At 42.6% G+C, this 21,538-nt stretch overlaps 1 protein-coding gene across 1 annotated transcript in view; it reads right to left on the bottom strand.

The window, feature by feature from the left end:
• LOC124000380 (heparan sulfate glucosamine 3-O-sulfotransferase 4-like) overlaps positions 1 to 15,336 on the bottom strand; it is an 88,751-nt gene extending 73,415 nt beyond the window's left edge. Inside the window, exon 1 of the mRNA XM_046306699.1 lies at positions 14,085 to 15,336. Coding sequence (XP_046162655.1) covers positions 14,085 to 14,698 — 614 coding nt within the window. The 5' untranslated portion in view covers positions 14,699 to 15,336. The remainder of the gene's footprint in view (positions 1 to 14,084) is intronic.
• Between the last annotated feature and the right edge of the window lie 6,202 nt (positions 15,337 to 21,538).

Raw genomic sequence — 21,538 nt, 5'->3', positions numbered from 1 at the left:
AGCAAAGACATCTATGATTCAATTGTGAATGGCATTTACGGTGGAATTATTATGTATAGGAACTTTGCTATATCAGAATGTGAACAACTCATCAAAAGACTATGGGCAAATCACCTGTCAGAACAGTTTAGAGACACGGTGTGGCTAATCTCAGTGCGAAAGCTCCCGGTGAGAGCAGGAGTCCAATGGAGCTGTTACGTTAAAACGAAAAAATGCCCAATGCCATCATGCACTGATGATGAAACACTTGAATACGGATAACCAGAATGTAGTAGAATGAAGACAATTGGGGAACTAATGCAGTTATCATTCAAGTTGAACCAAATGCCATACTGTATGAAAAATTCATGGAACTTTTAATGAGGTCTACAAAGATCTTTTCTGCTTCACAATATTTATAGTAAAGCGCACAAAAACAAGAGATGATGCAAAACTGTCTTATATCTCATGAAAGGGAAAATAATCAGTTGTAAATTCAAGACTGATCTTTTTTTAAATGTTTGTATCTAAGTGGGGAGGGGGACTGAAAAGGTTTGGAGCTATCTTTATTTTAGTTATTTTATCTAATTTACCGCCTTGTGATGTCACCAGACTAGAGGTCGACCGATTATGGTTTTTCAACGCCGATACCAATTATTGGAGGACCAAGAGAAGCCGGTACCGGACGATTTTTATATATATATTTGTAATTATGACAATTACAACAATACTGAATGAATAATGAACACTTATTTTAACTTAATATAATACATAAATAAACTCAATTTAGTCTCAAATTAATATTGAAACATGTTCAATTTGGTTTAAATAATGCAAAAACAGTGTTGGAGAAGAAGGTAAAAGTGCAATATGTGCCATGTAAAAAAAGTTAACGTTTAAGTTTCTTGCTCTGAACATGAGCACATATGAAAGTTGGTTTTAACATCAGTCTCCAATATTCCCAGTTAAGATGTTTTAGGTTGTAGTTATTATATGAATTATAGGACTATTTCTCTCTATACCATATGCATTTCATATACCTTTGACTATTGGATGTTCTTATAGGCACTATAGTATTGCCAGCCTAATCTCAGGAGTTGATAGGCTTGAAGACATAAACAGCGTTGAGCTTTAAGCACTGCGAAAATCTGCTGGCAAAGTCAGGAAAGTGATGTTTGAATGAATGCTTACGAGCCTGCTGCAACCTACAACCGTTCAGTCAGACCGCTCTCTTAATTATAATATAATAAACACACAGAAATATGAGCCTTTGGTCATTAATAATGGTCAAATCCGTAAACTATCATTTCGAAAAACAAAACGTTTATTCTTTCAGTGAAGTACAGAACCGTTCCGTATGTTATCGAACGGGTGGCAACCCTAAGTCTAAATATTGCTGTTACATTGCACAACCTTCAATGTTATTTCATAATTATGTAAAATTCTGGTGAATTAATTACGGTCTTTGTTAGGAATAAATGGCCTGTCAACAGTTCGCAACGAGCCGGCGGCCCAAGCTGCTGCATATACCCTGACTCTGCTTGCACTGAATGCAAGTGACACAATTTCCCTAGTTAATATTGCCTGCTAACATAAATGTATTTTAACTAAATATGCAGGTTTGAAAATATATACTTGTGTATTGATTTTAAGAAAGGAATTGATGTTTATGGTAAAAGGTACATTATTGCAACGATTGTGCTTTTTTTGCGAATGCGCTTTTGTTAAATCATCTCCCGTTTGGCGAAGTTGAAGTAAGCTGTGATTCTATGATATATTAACAGGCACCGCATTCATTATATGCAATGCAGAACAAGCTAGTTAACCTAGTAATATCATCAACCATGTGTAGTTTACATTTACATTTTACATTTAAGTCATCATCAACCAAATGTGACATCCAGTGGGACAGTCACTTAACAATAGTGATTAAAACTGTGAAGATTAATCTTATAAAAACAATCAGTTTGATGCTGTCCTGGCGTCGTGAGGGAGTTTGTTCCACCATTGGGGGCCAGGGCTTAACAGTTTTGACTCCAATCAGTGGTAGGGAGGCGAGCAGGCCAGAGGTGGATGAACGTGCCCTTGTTTGGGTGATGCCTGATCACAGCCAGATGGTACTGAGGTGCCGTTCCCTCACAGCTCCGTAGGCAAGCACCATGGTCTTGTAATGCGAGCTTCAACTGGAAGCCAGTGGAGAGAACGGAGGAGCCAAAACTTGGGAAGGTTGAACACCAATTGTTCTGGAAAGTTGAAGGGTTTAATGGCACAGACAGGGAGCCCAGCCAATTAGTAATCCAGACCATGCCGGATTAACCTGCGCCGCTCCTGACAACCCTGTTGTAGAGCATGAACCTAAGACAGTCCAAAACTGCATCCGCTCTGGGACACAAAGTTGTCTTCAGATCATGGGGGCAGTCCTTCCCCGGGAGCCTCCGTCTTTTCAGCTTTTGGTGATCCGTCATCCACACTGATATGTCTGCCAGACATGCAGAGATGCGATGCCACCTGGTCATCAGAAGGGGGAAAGGAGAAGATTAATTGTGTGTCTCTGCATAGCAATGATAAGAGAGACCATAGGTTATGACAGATTGACTTGGTACCAGAATGAAAGGGCCAAGAACAGAGCCCTTTGAAGTTTGTGGAAATGTGCCAACCTGGTGAATGTCAGGAGAATACAACACAATAGATCTGATGGTTCAGAAGAAAATACAAAGGAAAAAAGAGAGAGTTAGCAACAATTATTTTGAATGACTAGTCTTGAAACCACTGATTTGGATGAAATTCAGAGAGAAAGCGGGAGAGCTGGCCAAGGACGGCACGTTCAAGAGTTTTGGAGAGAAAAGATCACTTTAATTGTTGACATTCGGATGAGTTTTCAGAAAATGTCAACTCTCGCAGTTAAGACGAAAAGTTTCAGACTGATAACTCTCCGGAAATGGTCTGGAGAAGAGTGAACTAGGGTCAAGCATGACATTTAGTGTGAAGTCATCTGGAGGAGGGAGAAAGAGGTCAGAGCACAGGGTAGGGCATTTGAGCAGAATCAGCGTCGTTTGACTTAGCAAACGAGGATCGGATGTTCGACCTTCTTTTCAAAATGGTTGACGAAGTCATCTGCAGAGAGGGAGGAGGGGGAGGGGGCGGAGGATTCAGGAGGGAGGAGAAGGTGGCAAAGAGCTTCCTAGGGTTAGAGGCAGATGCTTGGAATTTAGCGTGGTAGAAAGTGGCTTTAGCAGCAGAGACAGAGGAGGAAAATGTAGATGAAAGGATGCCAGGTCCGCAGGGATCAGTTTTCCTCCACTTTGATTTTCCAGTATTCACTAGCCATATTATAGAGTTCAACATTTGCAAATCAGGAGATAGGTTTTGAGCGGAGGGAAGAGATGATAGGATGGAAGAGGACTATGAATAATCATTTTGTTGGATGAGAGCGAGAGGGAAAAGGATACAAGGCAGTGGTCGGAGACTTGGAGGGGAGTTGCAAAAGGTTAGTGGAAGAACAGCATCTAGTAAAGATGTTTATTTGCCTTGTGAGTAGGGGGAAGGTGAGAGGGTGAGGTCAAAAGAGGAGAGGAGTGGAAAGAAGGAGGCAGAGAGGAAAGAGTCAAAGGTAGACGTGGGGAGGTTAAAGGCCAGAACTGTGAGAGGTGAGCCGTCCTCAGGAAAGGAGCTTATCAAGGCATCAAGCTCATTTGACCTCCGAGGGAACCTGGAGGGCGATAAATGATAAGTGTTAAGCTTATAACTGACAAAGATTCAAAGGAGGCGATAGACAGATGGGTAAGGGGAGAAAGAGAGAATGACCAATGAAGACCAGGACACATTGTCGGGGTGTGCGTGGGCGGACGAAGAGAGAGCAGTAGGAGTAGCAGTGTTGTCTGTGGTGATCCATGTTTCCGTCAGTGCCAAGAAGTCAAGGGACTGGAGGGAGGCATAGGCTGAGATGAACTCTGCCTAATGATTGACCGAAGATTGGTTACAGTTCCAGAGGATGTCCACGTGGGAATACCACCAGAGTAGGGTGGCCGCGGCCATGTGATTTGACTGTGCAGAGAGGAGAGAACAGGGATAAACAGACACATAGTTGACATTTAATGCAAAGGATTGGAATGACAAGTGGACTTCTCGAATGTTCAGATTCCTTTATTGACTAAAATGATTAAAATGATAAACTGCTGAATGGCCAGCTGGCAAATACAAAAAGTCGATTGAGTGTAATAGTTTCTGCAGTGGACCTTTTAGCAGTGTTGTTTATATGAAAAGAACGACAATAGATGGCTTAGAAAATCGCTCTAGACTACACAATTATCTTTGATACAAAGACTTAGCTATGTTATACTCAAACAAATCAACCGTTGTACTGTTTGAAGAAAATGATAAACCTGTGAATGCAAGATTTCAGAAGACGTTGGCTACACATAAATTCTCAAACTCACCTCGTTAAGGAAAAAATAGTGTTTTGTTAAGATAATTGGACTACACACTCAAACAAACAACACAATTATCTTGGCATTTGATACGAAGACAGCAAAGACAGCTATAATAGCTGCACTAAACTTGGACAGTTGAGTTATATTAATCAACGTTAGCTTTAAGACTTTAGGACAGCCAATACGATAATTACGCAATTATCTTTGATACAAAGACGGCTATGTAGCTAGCTGAGAAGAAATTGCTAAGATAAGACAAATTTGTGATATAATTCTATAAAATCTGCTATTGTGACACAAGGAACCGCTAGTTAACTGTGATTATGTGAAGTGTCCTGTTGATGGAACGCCTATCCCTATTAAAGGGCATTATCATAATTTTCACAATTTCACAATTTCAACCTCATAGTGTGGAAATGTATATAAAACATAAGAAAATCATACTTTTGACTGCACTGGCCTTTAAGAGTGTTAGTCTCTTCATCTATGGGTGGTGCCGTGGAATGTCTAGCGCCTTTTTGGTTTGGCTTTGGACATTCACTCGTCTCGAACAAAACAAAAACACACACCCCTCTCACAGCTTTAGAGTTGGGTTAGCCCAACAGACAGGTGAGAGGGAAAGTGATCATATTACACCTGGGGTAGCCTATAAGAGAAAATGCCTCAGTCCTAAAAATGTACTTCAATAACATCCACTAGAATGCAGACCGACCCATCGATCAGCCAATGGCTGACTGATTGAACTAACCAAACACAGCTTCTTTGTTTTGATCGGATTCCGCCATGAGCAACCATCAGTGGTTTGTAGGCAGTTTTCAGTGTTTTACACTGTCTTGCCATCACAAACCAAAAATCTACTGAAAGGAAAATCAGCAAATGGGTATATTTGTGCAGATCCATCTGTGTGGAGGGAAGGAGCCAGCTAAGTGAGTCCCAACTATTAAATAGCATAAAGAAATACATGCAACATTAGTAGCAAGGCAAATTAAACTATCTGTTATTAAACACAAGGAGTAAAATTCCTTCCTCTGGCATCGCACTGTTGGTTAACTAATTATTATGCCACATTAATTTTGAAACCCTGAAGCGTTTGTTGAGTTTACCCAAGGTGCAGTGAGTACGTGTTTAGCCCTGTAAAAAGTGGGTTTATTACAAAACAGATCTAACAGCGAGTGATTCAGCGTGAGGCTGAGACGACGCAGAGCCAGAGGCTACTGGGATTGCTTCATTTATATTCCACTGATTGCATCGGAAAATTGTGAGACTGTTAATTGGAGACAATGTGGCCAGAAACAGATATGGAGAGACATGTGACTACAACAATGGCATCAAAGATAATATTTGCTAAAAGTCTGTGTTAATGGTGACAGCAACAACCCTACCAAGCTGTTCTACAGAATTATATACCTTTAATCATTAGGAAAATACTTGCCCTCACAACTTTCCCCTCAAAAAAACTTCAGTCGCGTTAGATATGCCTAATTGACCTTCCTTTGGTACGTCAACGTTTCGAATTGTTATTGCAAATGCTCCCTTGCATCCGTCTAAGGACATGTTGACAAAGCCTTCATTTATGACCGATCCCCCAGCCCAGCGAGCATGGCCCCAGCGTGACGTTGATTAGGTGGCTTGTACGGAATAAGCTTGAGAGGCCCATTTCACCGCAAACCTGTATTCATTTAGTTCTGCAGATTTATACTGGCCTGCTATCTCAGCAAGAAAATCCAGCATGACATGAGAGTGAAATTTGCCCTTTTGAAAAGAGGGTTAATCTTTCTTTCTTTCCCACTGCAACCTCAATCTCACTGTGGCCAGCATGCCTCCAATGATCTGGGGGCCACAGCCAGTAAATTAAATAAAATAAACCCATTAGTTACAGCATTGTTACCTTCTCACCTCTGCCCAGATGCGCTTTCATGGTAAGTTGTCCCATCATAAAAAAACAAGGGACTCGGCATAGGATTGTCATGCCAAAGTCACCTTGACTCCAAAGACAGGGTGGTCTGTCCTCATTGTTCATCACAAAGATCAATTAAAATAGCCTGTTTTGCAATGCAGCACGAGCCCAATATGTTCCGCAGGTGTCTGAAGGTAAATGTATGCTTACTTCAAAATCAATTCATACTTCACATTCTCCCTCCTCGAGTCGTGCAGATGTGAAACAAACTGGAGGTCGATGGGAGTGGAAGGCGACTGTGAGCAGAGTCATCCCAGGCATACTGAAAATGAATGGGATGAATAACCAAGTGTAGCTCACATATCTAAAGACCTCAGACAAAAAGAGAGTATAATCCTGCTATAGCCCTGGGTATGGGTTAGCATGTTTTCACTCCGATCTTTTCTTCTTCTATCTTTTCTTCCTGCTCTGAAACATATCTTGTGAATATGGCAGGGTAGCCTAGTGGTTAGAGCGTTGGACTAGTAACCGAAAGGTTGCAAGTTCAAATCCCCGAGCTGACAAGGTTCTGCCCCTGAACAGGCAGTTAACCCACTGTTCCTAGGCCGTCATCGAAAATAAGAATTTGTTCTTAACTGACTTGCCTAGTAAAATATATATACTGTAACTACAGTTTGGCATCTATCTTTTTTTGGAACAATACAAAGCTTCATAGCTAACTTCGGACATTCAACAGAAAAACAAAACCATGGGGAAACATGACTGTACCTGTGATGTCTGACTATGTACCCCTTTGTACTTACCCCCATACATGAAGGATCACGGGATATGTCACTTTTCTTTTAAACACACACGCATCTTTGACATGATTGCACCGAAACACATTTCCTCGTGTGTCACCCTGCACACGTGTGTGTGTGTGTGTGTGTGTGGCTGAGCATGTTAAAGGCATAAAGAAAAACTATCAGCCACATTAACTAAGAGTTGGCTTCGCATTGTTGGGAGGAGCTAATGGCCCCATTAAAACAGGAAGAGCACGTTAATTTGCAACTAAATCTCTAATGCCAATAATCCAAATTATCCAGGAAAAACAATCACCTTCTTATACACCAATTAGTAATTAGCATAATCCCTAAAAGAATCATTTTGCATTTCATCAGTTTAGTCTAAGTCTCAAAGGAGCTTGGCACAATGCCACAGCCTCTATATAAAAATCACTTCCACCAGCCTATACAGAGAATAGAGGACAGTATTCTCATGGTGGAGGTCTGATTGATAAAGTGTTCTTGATGCAGATGGTTGAAACTCGAAAACCTAAATACTTATAAAATGGTTTCAATAAACACAACTCCCAATGAAGAGCTCCTACTTGAAAAGCCCAATCAACACAGAAAGGGAAAGGGGGATACCTAGTCAGTTGTACAACTGAATGCATTCAACTGAAATGTGTCTTCCGCATTTAACCCAGCCCCTCTGAATCAGAATACCATCTCAATGTAAGGACTGTGTTGTGCGTAGTTTACACGTCTAATACTCAGCTCCTTCATTGTTTCACACTGTGCTAAAATATTCTAGCGGAATACCCCATGGTGATTTCAGGCAAAGAAAGAGCATGAATAAATAAACAACTTAAAGCGATGAGAAACTTCAAAGGCAATGGGACAATCGCAGCAAACAAGCTCCTGGAAGCCAATGAATTTCTTTGTTTGTGACAGTGACTCAGGGGTATAAACAGAGGAATTAGCTCACACCTCCGGAGTCTCAGCACATCACACTGCCATAATTGAATTAAGCCTGTCAATATTGTTGTGAGCTGTGGATGGCGTCAGTGGCGCGAGGTGCATGTGAGCTGACAGGATACATGTGTATTTCTATAGCTAGAACTGCCTTTTCATTCTGCTCTGTTCTTTGGCAAGTCCTTGAAAAAATAAGGCGATTGCTTTCCATGTCATCCCAGACTATATCTCAAGCTAATTCCTACATCTTGATACAGCCAAGCTGATGTATTTCCTGTGAATAAGCTCTGTGTGTAACATGTCATGGGCATGCAGGCGGAATAATGCTACTGGTAGAGCGTGGAGGGAGAAGTTATGATTTCCACTCTCCCCACATCCCTCTGCTTAACACACTCCTGGAGTACATGTCAGGTCACAGCCACATATTTGAAACATGCTCCCAACAGCCCTTGCGTGACGTCTTGGCTCCATGGCCAGCCCTGTCAGAGAGAACCCTGCTCTGACTGAACCAATGCATCAGCTTGGTTTTGCGTTTGTGTCATGAGACTGCATCACTCACAACCGATAAGGGGCATGTATGCACAGCACCAAGTGCTCCAGGAGAGGCTAAAGGAGAATTGGAATCTTGACAAGCATGATTGACATGCTTATTTGTCCCAAAAGGAAGTCTTATTCAGGGAGATTTAAAGACGGCTGTAAAGCAGCATTCTTGCCGAATGGAAACATTGTTCCTTCTGACTAGAAGCACATCACGGCAATTCTGCGGCAAGTAAATAATCCCTGGGAGATAGGAATCCTTTCAAGCTTAAAATGACTTGTGCTTATACTTTATTTTGGGTCCAAAATAAATCACTTAACAGGCAAGACTGGGGCTGTCATTTTCAGGCAATCCATCTATGACATGGAACTGAAATAGGGGGCTAAGAATTCCCTGTTTTCCCATTGGCGGTGGAATGGAGAAGAATGCAAGGCAGAATTCCATCCAGTTCTATTTTGACAGACACAAACCTAAAGAGAGGCTGAGCCTTGATGGCAACCATGCCCCATTGCCAATTCATTGTGTTGACAAATTGAATCAGCAAATTAAATTCTAAGCTCAAGTAAAGTCAACTTTACTGGAATTGGAGAATGATCACTTTAGGTGTTTGGGTGTAGCTTTGTCCATGACACGGAATAGGAAATGAATGTCAAAGAGAGAGGGTAAGGTATTGCATGTGAATAGCAAGAAGGAGCTGGGGTAGAATGAAATTGTCTGCACTAACCCACTGCCAGAGTGATTTGTTCTCTCTCTAAGCCACAAAGGATGCAGCAGTGTTACTTCTTTCATAATTCTAGTGTCACGATAAAAATAGACTAAGATAACCCCCCAAGGCTGACCCTAGAGTAACACAAAACAAATTGAATCCACATTCTCCCAACACAAAACACTGATTCCATTGCAGAAAAAAAAAACATTTTCCCAGGCAGTGCAATGTTGTGAGGATGGTGTTCATGACTAGACTTATCTTGATAATACCTGCTGATATGTTTGAACTGGAAAGATAAAGTGCTGTGAATTGTTCCCACAGTTTCGCTGTAGACACATACACATAAGATAGCTATACACAAACCTAAATATCTAGCTAGTAGACATTTCACTAGCTAACATGTAACAGGTATCTTGCATGTGATAACACACTAGAGTAAACAGCTACACAAACCTGCCATTCATAGTTGTAGGAACTTGCTACAGAGGGAGTCACATTAGGCTATTTAAGTGTGATCCAATATCCATATTTATCCAGACTGACAGTAATTGGTGGTGCAGCAATCTGAAGGTTCTGATTATTCTCCTTCATAAACTCATGTTTAACAGCCAGACAGAGATGACACAAAGGCTTTCTGGCGGGAAGGTGCCGTCTGTGTCATAGCGCTGTGCCATGTCTGCATCCAGTCAAAGGCGCTGGAACGGGAAATAAATATGTTTCTGTTGTGGACGCTGGTGGAATCTCTGGGCTCTGTGGTGCTTGGGAGTTTAATCAAGTGGAAAAGGGGAGGGGGGATGTTGAGACCAACCTGACTGCAGTGGTCCACTCTCTTGACAGGCACTGGGGCATGCTGCTAATTAAAAAATGTAATTCCACGACTGCCGCGTTGGCATCCCAGTACCCAGAGGTGCGTCCTTGCGAGCCTTGGCGCCATCTTATCAGGCACAGACAGATTCCGGCTTGCCGGGGAGGAGCGGAGGACGTGGAGGAGCTGCAGCAGCAGCAACACAGGCCCAGCTGGAAGATGGAGGGGATGGCATCCAGCCTGCTGCTCAGGGATCTGGCCCACCTCCCTCCATCCCATCTCCCCGCCGACTGGAGTCACGGGCCCCTAGTCTGGTGGCAAGACTCAGGGAGCTGAGCCGTGGAGCTGCATGCTGAGGTGGGGGCGCAGGGGTAAACAAGGGAGAAACACAGGATTTAGACTCTCTGATGCTACTCTCAGCAGTAGATCGCTGTCTCCAACACACACTTCCTGTCAGAGGGTCCTGTCTTACTACACTGAAGGGTGCGGATAAAGCTGGGGCTGGAATTCATGCTATTCTCCTCAGAGTCCCCCCGGGCCTGCAGCAGTGCAAAGACATGGTGCTCTGACATGGTCTCTACACTACTAGCATTTCGTATTTACTGAAAAAGAAGAAGCAGCAAACTGGAAATTCTTTCGTTAAGCTTTTTCCACCATTCAGTGGGAAACAGAGCCTCGATGAAGAAGTAGATAAAAGAATGAGAGCACTTCATTGCAAGGCCTTGGCAGAGCGTAGAGCCTGCACTGTGTGGGCTTCTGAGCTGTGTAGGTCCCTATTGATCAGAATGCATTACAATTCACACAAAGAGAGAAAGTCCTTGGTGATGGCAAGGCTGATTCTTTGGCATCTTATTTAAAGGCCACCTCATATAAAAGCCAGCAGGCAGCAACCAAGACCTCTGCCTGAGGTGAAATAGCTTGGGGAAGGAGAGCACGTTCAGAACAAGCACCACTGTAAATTAACATTATTGTTTGTCACACTGTGCAACACAGGGCCATTGCCTTGCAAAGGTACCAAACAGCTCAAAGGATTTACAGTCACATTGCCTCAGCTTTTATCGCTTACAAGGCTTACAAAGTGTCATTCTCCCAACACAATGATAAGGGGCTCGGAGACCTCAGAGCCGCTTTAGAGCTATGCATCTCATTGACAACTCACACAATATGATCAGCATAGTAGTACAACCCAAATGATCTTCCTGGAAAATCAACTGTAACACAAGCAATAGAGTTGTTCCTAAATACCAGCTCAATGAATCGTCTGCTGTTTTGCAGCACCGATTTAAACCCGAGATAGGCTTCCAGGCAACGGCGTGATTCTTCTAATTATGGTATAGCTATTATGACCCGGCACACAGAAAGAATGACCTGCTGGTTAAAGACTATAGCTTCTCCTCAAAAGCGGTAAGGAGTTTAACAATGCATAAGGTCCTCTCCGACAAGCCTTTTAAACACTGTGTAACCCGGGTAAAACAGATGTCACCGAGGTGCTGCATCATATTTCATGAACAAGAAGATGAACTTACTCCTTGTGAATTATATGCCCAGAGGATGGGGTATAAAAATATGTTTTCACTTGATATTTTCTACCAGATGAATTCTGTATGCGTACCGGGATTCTGGAACACCATATAACTGTGGCAAGCACAGAATAGCTCTCTCAGTGCACACCTCTTCAGGCTGTGCATTTGTACTGGCTTCTTTTAAATCTTTTACAACGGGTACCACATTCATCCTCTGCCAGTGTCTAACTCTCCAAGCCATCACAAAGTATGAAACGAGCACAACCAAACCGATTCAGTGCGTTTGACAACATTTTTGGACTCAACCTCCTAAGCCAATGTTATATTGGCGTAATCATGATTTCAGTCATAGGATTAGGCACACTGCCTACACAGCAGGCCTGCACACAGATGTGACGTAGTATATTTTTTTACACAGCAAAAACACCACAAAAATGACATGCTTTGTCTGTAGCATCAGGACGTGGGCAGATCACATAGCTCTGAGGGTAACCTTTGTTTCCCTTGTCACACTACAACACTGTTCAAATTTGGCAGACAGAACAGCCACACTGCTATATCGTCCCCATGGGTGTAAAAAACACATCTACCCGATACTTACATTTCTGCATACGTCATTCTGAGGTTAACATTACTCAGAGGACGAAACGCGGAAATAAATGCTAAGAGCGCTTAAGGGATTTGGTTGGCTCAGGGGCACTAAAACATACAAGCACACTTTGGTGTTATTTATGTAAGCCTGTCATCTTGTCGTCTAACGAGCCTGACACCGAAAGCGTAATGAAACGTCTCACATTAACACGGGCTAAATGAACAGCCAACAGCCGAGGACAGAGGAGCGCATAGCTCCCATCCACACTGCAATGAGTTGAGGCAGATGGTTCCCTGTTTACCCAAAGCCCCGAGCCACTGTACTAGACTGGGTTCACAGGCACAGCACCTCATCCCTCTGGGCACAAGCACGGAGTCAGGGACTCTGTGTACTACTGGCTGGCTTCATTTTCATTCTCTGCTCATTGAGTCCATTTGAACTCATCCAGCATTCCCCTGTTTGGTCAGACCATCATCTTGCTAGATGCTGGCGCCTTATTGAGCGAGTGCCACTGTCAAACGGAGGGACGGAAGAACCCTCAAACAGACTGTGGTTCAATGACACGATTGTTTATATTTTAATAAACAGAACAATAATCACGAAGGAGGCAGTGAGATGTGCAGTGTTGGAAAACAAAGAAAACCCATGACTGGGTGATGAACCTGACTGGGTGATGAACCTGACTGGGGGAATCTTTACCTTGAATGTATTGCATGTGAGAAGACATGGATGGCACAACACTCAGGATCAGCAGAGAAACATCTGGATGAGCTGATCAAAATGATGATCTCTACTACCCCCATGTAGTCATACAGCAAAAGCCTGGCAATGTGGCTTTTAGATAGATAGACGTAAATAGGCCTTTAGCTACATGCATTTGGTTTCAGCTCTGTGTCAGATTAAATGGCTTTAAAATGACCACTTTTTCACAATTCCTACAATATACACTGAATCAGATATGGATCTTGGTGAGCGCAGAATGTTTTCATTTTGTTATCAAGCTACCAGACTTTTTCCTGCAATGGTGGACATTGCAAGGCATTTGCTAAATAAACGCAATATTGGGAACTAGCGATTATCAGATGGAAATAAACAAGGAAATACATTTTGTCTAAATGAGGCAAGATAGTGTCACAAATATAGACAATCAGAACATGTGGTACAGTATGAATACTAACTGGACATCACATTCCGAACACAGAGTACACTGCTAAAGGTACCAGGCCTGTTGCACAGGGGCAGTTCTGAACACTGTAGAAAGGTAATACCAGGTGGGATCTGAGTATTGTTCCAATGAATGCACTCGCATGAACACCTGTTCGACTGAATAGGTTGGCTATTGCTGCATGCTATGTTCATATACATGCACGCTACGATAAAACATTGTATATTATTGCAAAAGTAGGTTCACTGTACTTCAGAAGCAAGATAAAGGTGTAGTGCATAAAGGCTACTTTGTTCCCTAGGTGTGGTTTCTAAGTGAGATGAATATTTTAGTTTATCATCCAAATCAGTCTAGCTCTCATTTTGATGCAGTGGAATGGATAGAAAAACGAGGCTACCTGATCAACTGTTTTGTATCATTGGATGGAAAACAAGTGGGTGATATTTTACTAGACTAGAAACATGCTTAAGCAGAATTACTTGGCAGATATCCAATCTAATAGGTAGGCAATTTTTTCATCAGAGTTGTTCTTTTCATTATGATTATAATAAATAATTGCATTGATCGTGGTATAGGTATTATTAGAGATCATCTAATGCATTTAAAATATGAACCAATCGAGGCTATCGACCAACACATGGTTTATGTTATGTGGGGTAATGAGACACCTGAACCAGATAGGGTTATTACGTGAGAGTGGATGCGCGCACCTGTACCAATCCAGCCCTTTCTCGTAGTTCCTGTCGAAGAAATGTGGCTCATTCCCAACGGCTCTGATATCGGGATGGACCCTCAAAGCTTCGAGCAGAGCCCTGGTACCTCCTTTCTTCACCCCAATTATAATGGCTTGGGGTAATTTTTTCACCCCATAATCCGAGGTGCAGTTCACCCTGAGTTCGTTGTCCGTGGTGCTGAATTCCTGGTGCTCCCTCTCCAGAGCGGGAGATTGATACACCGCGGCAGTTTTAGTTGGAGCCGCCTGATTCCGAACCCAATCCAATGTTCTTTGTTCGGTCTCCACATTATCTTTGACGGTGGAAATTGCAACCGTTTTCTCGGCAGCAGTCACCTCTGTCAGCTCCTCGTCCAAATAGCCCTGGGGTGAAGTGGAATAAAGTTTCTCCCTTAATGTTACGAAAGTTGTCTCCTCCGTTACCAGCCTCCCTTGGTACACGTAGTTCTCTTGCAAGGGGAACTGTAACGAGTTGTAACAGCTCATCAGGCTATAGAACAAGTAGGTGACAGAAAGGGAGAGGGTGAACATGAATAAAATTTTCCGGGGCACTTTAGAGGTAAAAACCGAAGTGCTGGACCAAAATGCCATCTCTGATAGCAGTGATCCTCTCAAAGAAGTGGCCAGACATGTTTCCACCCCAATACTTGCATGGACACTCAACAACAATAATCTGTCACTATGAGCACAGCTCCATTTGAAAATGTGAGTAGCTGAACCACTCCAGCATACCCCTAATTCGCATGGTTATAAGGATACAGGAAATAGATCGTTAAAATTCCGAAAGAATATCGCGTCCCTTTTTTGAGTAGCCTATCGATTTCTTATTCCAACGCTGACAGCCAATGTCACCATTTATTGGACTGAATTTGCAGATTAGCAAGCCTGCGGTCTGGCGTCCTTCCAAATGAGCAGCCTGGTTTGAAATGTGCAGAATGTGATGGACGAAGTCTTGGCATTTTACGGAAAAATAAAAAAGGGAACGCCAAAGTGTTTGAAGTAGTGTGCAAAGCACGTCTTCATCCCGATTCACTGGCGGCCAATTACAAATCCTGTGGATCTTCCCAACAAGGGTGAAAAAACTGCCACACATTGGTCCTCTCACTGCTAACTTTGTGCAGTAGAAAGTGAACAACCTTTGCATAAATATTAATTGACTGCGCTCTCTCAGTGGCCAGGAATGTTGCTTGCTGTCCCAATGCCTTCTATTGATTGGTAGATACGATGTGCGCATCAACTCTGTGAGCTCACCCGCACGGAAGCGCTATTATATTAGTAGGAGCACCACAAACTCAGTAAGTGAACACCTACTTTTCGCAATCGGTGCCAGAGTGTAGGAAACCCAATGAGATGTCAGATACGACAGGCAGATAACACTGAGATGGCATTGGGAAGGCGGGATGACTATTCCTCCTCTCCTTTTTACATGCCTTATGATCTGCAAAGATGTTGCTGGATGAATGTAAGGGTGAGTAGGGAAAAGTAGAAAGTGGTGTATTGCCCTGTATGCACTTAAGAAGAAATCTTGAAGATAATTTGCTCAACTAATGTAGGCTACATCTGAATTTCCTCAAATTATTTACTGAATAAATGTGTCATAATTATAATAATAGTAATTATTATTATTATTATTATTATTATTATTATTATTATTATATGACTACTAAATCATTATTATACAAGCAGCTCATGGCTGCTCCCTACTGGTGTTCTCTGGAACATTGCAATAGTTGTAACCGTGATCTTGGGAGATTTTACACAAGAAGGTAGGATGGATGGTTGGAGAATAGATCAATCTTTTTTTCGATGGAAATTATGTGTGATGAAAATCGTCGGTTCACTCCACCAATTCATATCACAGAGGTTGTTGCTTCTCATGCATGCTGGTCTGATACAAAGGAGGGGCACCTGACAGTGCTATGGAGTGCATTGTAAGTGAGCTGGAACGGACACTAGGCTGTGTAGCCTTACTGAGGTATTTTGCATTAAAGATGCTTATGTAGGGAGAACATATCTATACCACATTTATTACACAAGGTGACAGTCAGTATTGTTCTCTGAATTGAAAAATGTTGACAAATTTGACTTATGCCCTTTTGGGAGGTAAAGTAAGAGATTCTAGATTGTGAGCCACTGAGATATGTCTCCTTTTATTAGAGAGTCTCATTCATCATACTCCTCAAACACACCAGAAATATCTGCAGAACAGCAATGCCTGGACAACAATAAATGGAGGGCTCATTGCTCTCAAAGCAGAATGACAGGGTCATCTTATAGTATTAGCATCTGAAAGTATGAGAGAATGCTTATTTGGCCAAATTTCTCTTCCCATCACATCTCTAAGATTGTGTAACCAGCAGTTTGGCAAATCAAACAGTGGCTGAAATGACTGAGCAAGGAGGAAAAAAGGTGAGACCAAAGATATTTTATTGCCAAAACGCGATAATCCTAGAGTAGTGAACAAAAAAATCAAAGTGCAGCTCTTTTGTGTTCGACCTATGGCCTCCCACAGGACAGGAAATGCTGAACAATCCAATAGGACATCTCTTACACAGAGAAAGGCAGATAAATCACACCCTTCCTTTTTTCTTAGCAGCTGTGGTACATACTGTACAGCCACTTCAGCATACAGTATGCTTTGTTATAGTAAAGTTATGTAAATGTAACTGCCAAAATAATGGAAACACTTGAGTAAATGAGGGATACAAAGTATATTGAAAGCATGTGCTTCCACACAGGTGTGGTTCCTGAGTTAATTAAGCAATTAACATCATATCATCATCATTATTTTGGCTACTATGCCTATGCCCCCATATAATTGCAATGCCCCCATCCACAGGGTACAAGTGGCCACTGAATGGTTTGATGAGAATGAGCAGCACCTTAGACAGAATTTTCCACCGCCTTCAACAAAACACCAAATTATTTAATTTATTATGAAAGAATGGTGTCCCTCCAATAAAGTTTGCATTAAAACTGTTCTCAATCAATCATCAGATAATCAGCTAATGTCACAAAGTGCTGTACAGAAACCCATCCTAAAACCCAAACAGAAAGCAATGCAGGTGTAGAAGCACGTTGGCTAGAAAAAACTCCCTAGAAGGCCGGAACCTAGGAAGATACCTAGAGAGGAACCAGGCTATGAGGGGTGGCCAGTCCTCTTCTGGCTGTGCCAAGTGGATAACATGGCCAAGATGTTCAAATGTTCATAGATGACCAGCAGGGTCAGATAATAATAATCACAGTGGTTGTAGAGGGTGCAACAGGTCAGCACCACAGGAGAAAATGTCAGTTGGCTTTTCATAGCCAATCATTCAGAGTATCTCTACCGCACCTACTATCTCTAGAGAGTTGAAAACAGCAGGTCTGGGACAAGGTAGCATGTCTGGTGAACAGGTCAGGGTTCCATAGCCGCAAGCAGAACAGTTGAAACTGGAGCAGCAGCACGAACAGGTGGACTGGGGACAGCAAGGAGTCATCAGGCCAGGTAGTCCTGAGGCATGGTCCTATGGTTCAGGTCCTCCGAGAGAAAGAGCGAGCGAGGGAGAAAGAGAGAAAGAGAGAAAAAGAGAGAGTGAGAGAATTAGAGAGAGCATACTTAAATTCACACAGGACACCGGATAAGACAGGCGAAATACTCCAGATATAACAGACTGACCCTAGCCTCCCGACACAAACTTTTGCAGCATAAATACTGGAGGCTGAGACAGGAAGGGTTCTGGCTTGTGGTGTCCCAATGCCCTATTGATATGCTTTATGTTGGTGTTTCCTTTATTTTGTCAGTTACCTGTATACCTGTATATCCACTGCCATTCAAGTACTGTATCAGGGATCCTGCAGTCCACACATACATACGAGACATTTGGTTGTCTAGAAGTTATAATAACTGTTGATTTAATAATTGTTGATTGGCAATTGAAGGTTGGTAAGTTAAAATTATATATTACACCTGGTTGATAACACCTAACTTGAGATAATCACTTTTGAATAATGCATGTATTGGCGTCAACAGGAGAAAAGTTAGATAGTACTTTGGTACAGTGTGGGTTGTGGAATGTGGAGGTAGTTGGAGCCGGCCTAAGGGGATCACTATATCCAGGACTCATTGTCTCCTGGGTGCTTTTTCTTTTTCTGGAGGAAGACAGTCTGTCTCAGAATGTCTGTGTTTTAAGATTAGGGAGGGATTATTACAGTAAATCAATTTTGATTGCATTCTTCAAAATTGGCATAAAATGGAGTCCATGTTTCAAAATGAACAGTTCATTTTTAGTTCCTGTCTTACCAAATGATATCTATGCATTCATTAGAATCTCAACTCATCAATGTGGCAAATCATTGTTTGAAGTCATTATGAATTTATATCATTTCCCATCGATACAGGTGGTTTACATTAATTAACTCCCTGCATGTTTTAGCCTCACACTGACATAATGAGCTGATGTATTGCACCACAAAAGCACTATATAGTCACACAGTCACAGATACAGTATGCAAAATAAATGCAATGGCAGCAGCCATGTCCAAGAACAAAGTCATTCTTTGCCTTGAAATCAATCGATGATATAAATAATTAATAATTAAACACAGTATTTATTGTAAACTATCACAAGAGGATGTCAGCACCGGGCTGTAGAGACATGCTGTCTGGCTAAGCGTCACTTCAGTGAGATGCTCAGCCACATAGACTCCCATGGTTAGAAATGGCTGGAGACTGTCAATGCAGAGGTGAAGTGATAGATATCAGGCCTTTATGTGATCGATAATGCTGTTTTCCCCCAATGTTGCCTGCCATTCTGTGAACTAATTAGATGATAAAAAGTGATGGATGTGAATTAAATTCAGCTGGCACCTTAAAACAACCTCCTTTGGGCTTTGGATCATTTCTTACTGACCTTTTACATCTCCACTTTATTGTATGTGAATGCAATTAAATCAATTTGTTGGATGTTTGCAATGCAGCAGTTGGCTCCAAGGTTGTGGTCGGATAGCAGTGGCCTCTCTGTGCTTGAAACCCCCATGGAAGACGGCAGAACAATTAAAGGTGTAAATATGGTATGGCAACATCCTACATGGAAAGCAGTTGGAAAATGGACAATTGGGTATTTTCCTCTGTTCCACTGTAATAAATCAAACAAAGGATAAATCTCTATTGATCCTCATTCCAAACGCTCAAGATAATGAGGTTTCACAAAATTTGCCCTGATAAAAAAGTAATTGTCTAGGACTGCAAGAAAAGGGACAAATTATCCACAGTGGGGTTTGTTGGGCGAAATAATCCAATAACCTCAGAATGGGTCATACTGTACGTTCGATATAGCAACCAGTGAACACCAAGAGACCATACCTAGAGGGAGGACAGTGGGGGGCTGATACTCACGCAGTACCAGCGTTGAGATGTACAGGTAACTGCCAAAATAAAGGAAACCCCAACATACAGTGTCTTAATAGAGCCAGAACAGCTTCAATGCACCTTGGTATAGATTCTACAAGTGTCGGGAACTCTACTGGAGGGATGCGACACCATTCTTCCATGAGAAGTTCCATTATTTGGTGTTTTGTTGATGTAGGTGGAAAATGCTGTCTCGTACCGCTCCAGAATGTTCAATTGGGTTGAGATCTGGAGACTGAGGCACACTTACATATCCACCTCCATGCACGCACACACACACACACACACACACACACACACACACACACACACACACACACACACACACACACACACACACACACACACACACACACACACACACACACACACACACACACACACACACACACACACACACACACACACACACACACACACACACACACACACACACACACTTAAAAACCCCTATGCTCCTTTGAGAACCCTCTTTCAAAATCATTGAGATCTCTTCTTCTAGCCATGATAGCCAAACTAATGGGCCACTGGGCAATTTTATACATGACCCTAAGCATGATGGGATTTTAATTGCTTAATTAACTCAGGAACCACACCTGTGTGAAGCATCTGCTTTAAATATACTTTGTATCCCTCAAGTGTTTCCTTTATTTTGTCAGTTACCTGTATTAGACCTCTCCCACTGGATCACCATAGGGCCACCATCAGCAGGTCCTTGGGGGGCAAAACTTTTATCCCGGCTCTTGCTTCATTAAGGACTGTGCCACGGGTTGTACTTAATCATATTGTTTCTGCCTGACAGGCTTCATGGCAATTTGCAATACATTCTGTATGGTCAATCTGTCTTTGAGAGACAGAAGCATAATACCATCCCTAAACACCAGCAGACCTTTACAGTATTAAGGGTCTGGCACATTGCTAAAACAGCAGGAGAGGATCAAGAAGAATGTTGAAAGAGACAATGGGCCAGAGATCTTTAGACTCATTTGGTCTGTTGATCCACTTCAAGTGTCACTTAACATGGACTTTATTTGGAATGGTTATAGTCCTTTTCAGAGAAATAAGGTTGATCCGGAATTGATCAGATGAAATCATTTCCTTCTCTTTCTCTTATGCTGTACTTGTACATTGTTGTACTATTGAGCTATCTTAGGGTCATTGGGTGTGTCGCTGATGCAACACTTGCCCTGCTGAGCACTGTGAATTAATGGAGTGCCATTGGAGCAGTAGTGGAAATGCACTGCACCGTTCGAAGCCACATCACAAGAAAAAAAAAGGTCCTTCAAAGAGTCTCACATTCAGAGAGAAGACCCTGTGAAATCACTTGGCTCCTAATGACCTATCATTGTGACGTTTGGGATTGATGACTTTCTATTTGCCCTTTCCGCTAAGTTCCACCTGGGGATCATGTCCCACACATTAACTCCTCTCTGGAGTGGTGGAATCAGGAAACACTGTCATCTCTCCCAGGGCGCTTTGGAGCTTCTACTTCCTCGTCCAGCATTAGGCTGTGGTGAGACGAGAACAATCTGTAAGCTGGTGCGATGGCTCCACTCCTCTTGAGTCCCAGCCAGTCAGCCATCCCTGAATCTGCAAGGCGTCCCCACGGTGCGGTGCGACCTGGTGCCTCCCAAGTGTGGCTCCCACAGCATAATTAAGGCGGGATCTGCCAGGGCTTCTGGGCCAGGGTCATTCATCAACCAGATCACCTGCAAGATTAATGTGCCCTCGCTGCAGCGCTGCAATGGATTGCTGCCACTTGCTGAGATCATTAGTGCTGGCCTGCCGTACCACTGCAGAGGCACTCCCCGATCAGTGGAGAGGAAGATTTGCAGCTTTGCATACTAAATGAACAGTCCATCATCGCCTAATTAAGGGATTATTGGAGACACTTGTGTCCAGTCCCCCGGACAGTAAACCATAACTGAAGGGCAAACAAGATAGATTAACTCCACCTGCTTAGTAGCGCATTGCAAAGTAATAAAACTGCTGACAAAGATAAGCTACAAAGGAGATCTTGGAGGAGGGAGGGTGTCAACAAC

Source organism: Oncorhynchus gorbuscha, linkage group LG16, assembly GCF_021184085.1.
Source record: "Oncorhynchus gorbuscha isolate QuinsamMale2020 ecotype Even-year linkage group LG16, OgorEven_v1.0, whole genome shotgun sequence".
Taxonomy (NCBI): domain Eukaryota; kingdom Metazoa; phylum Chordata; class Actinopteri; order Salmoniformes; family Salmonidae; genus Oncorhynchus; species Oncorhynchus gorbuscha.
This window is presented reverse-complemented; position numbering and strand designations above follow the sequence as displayed.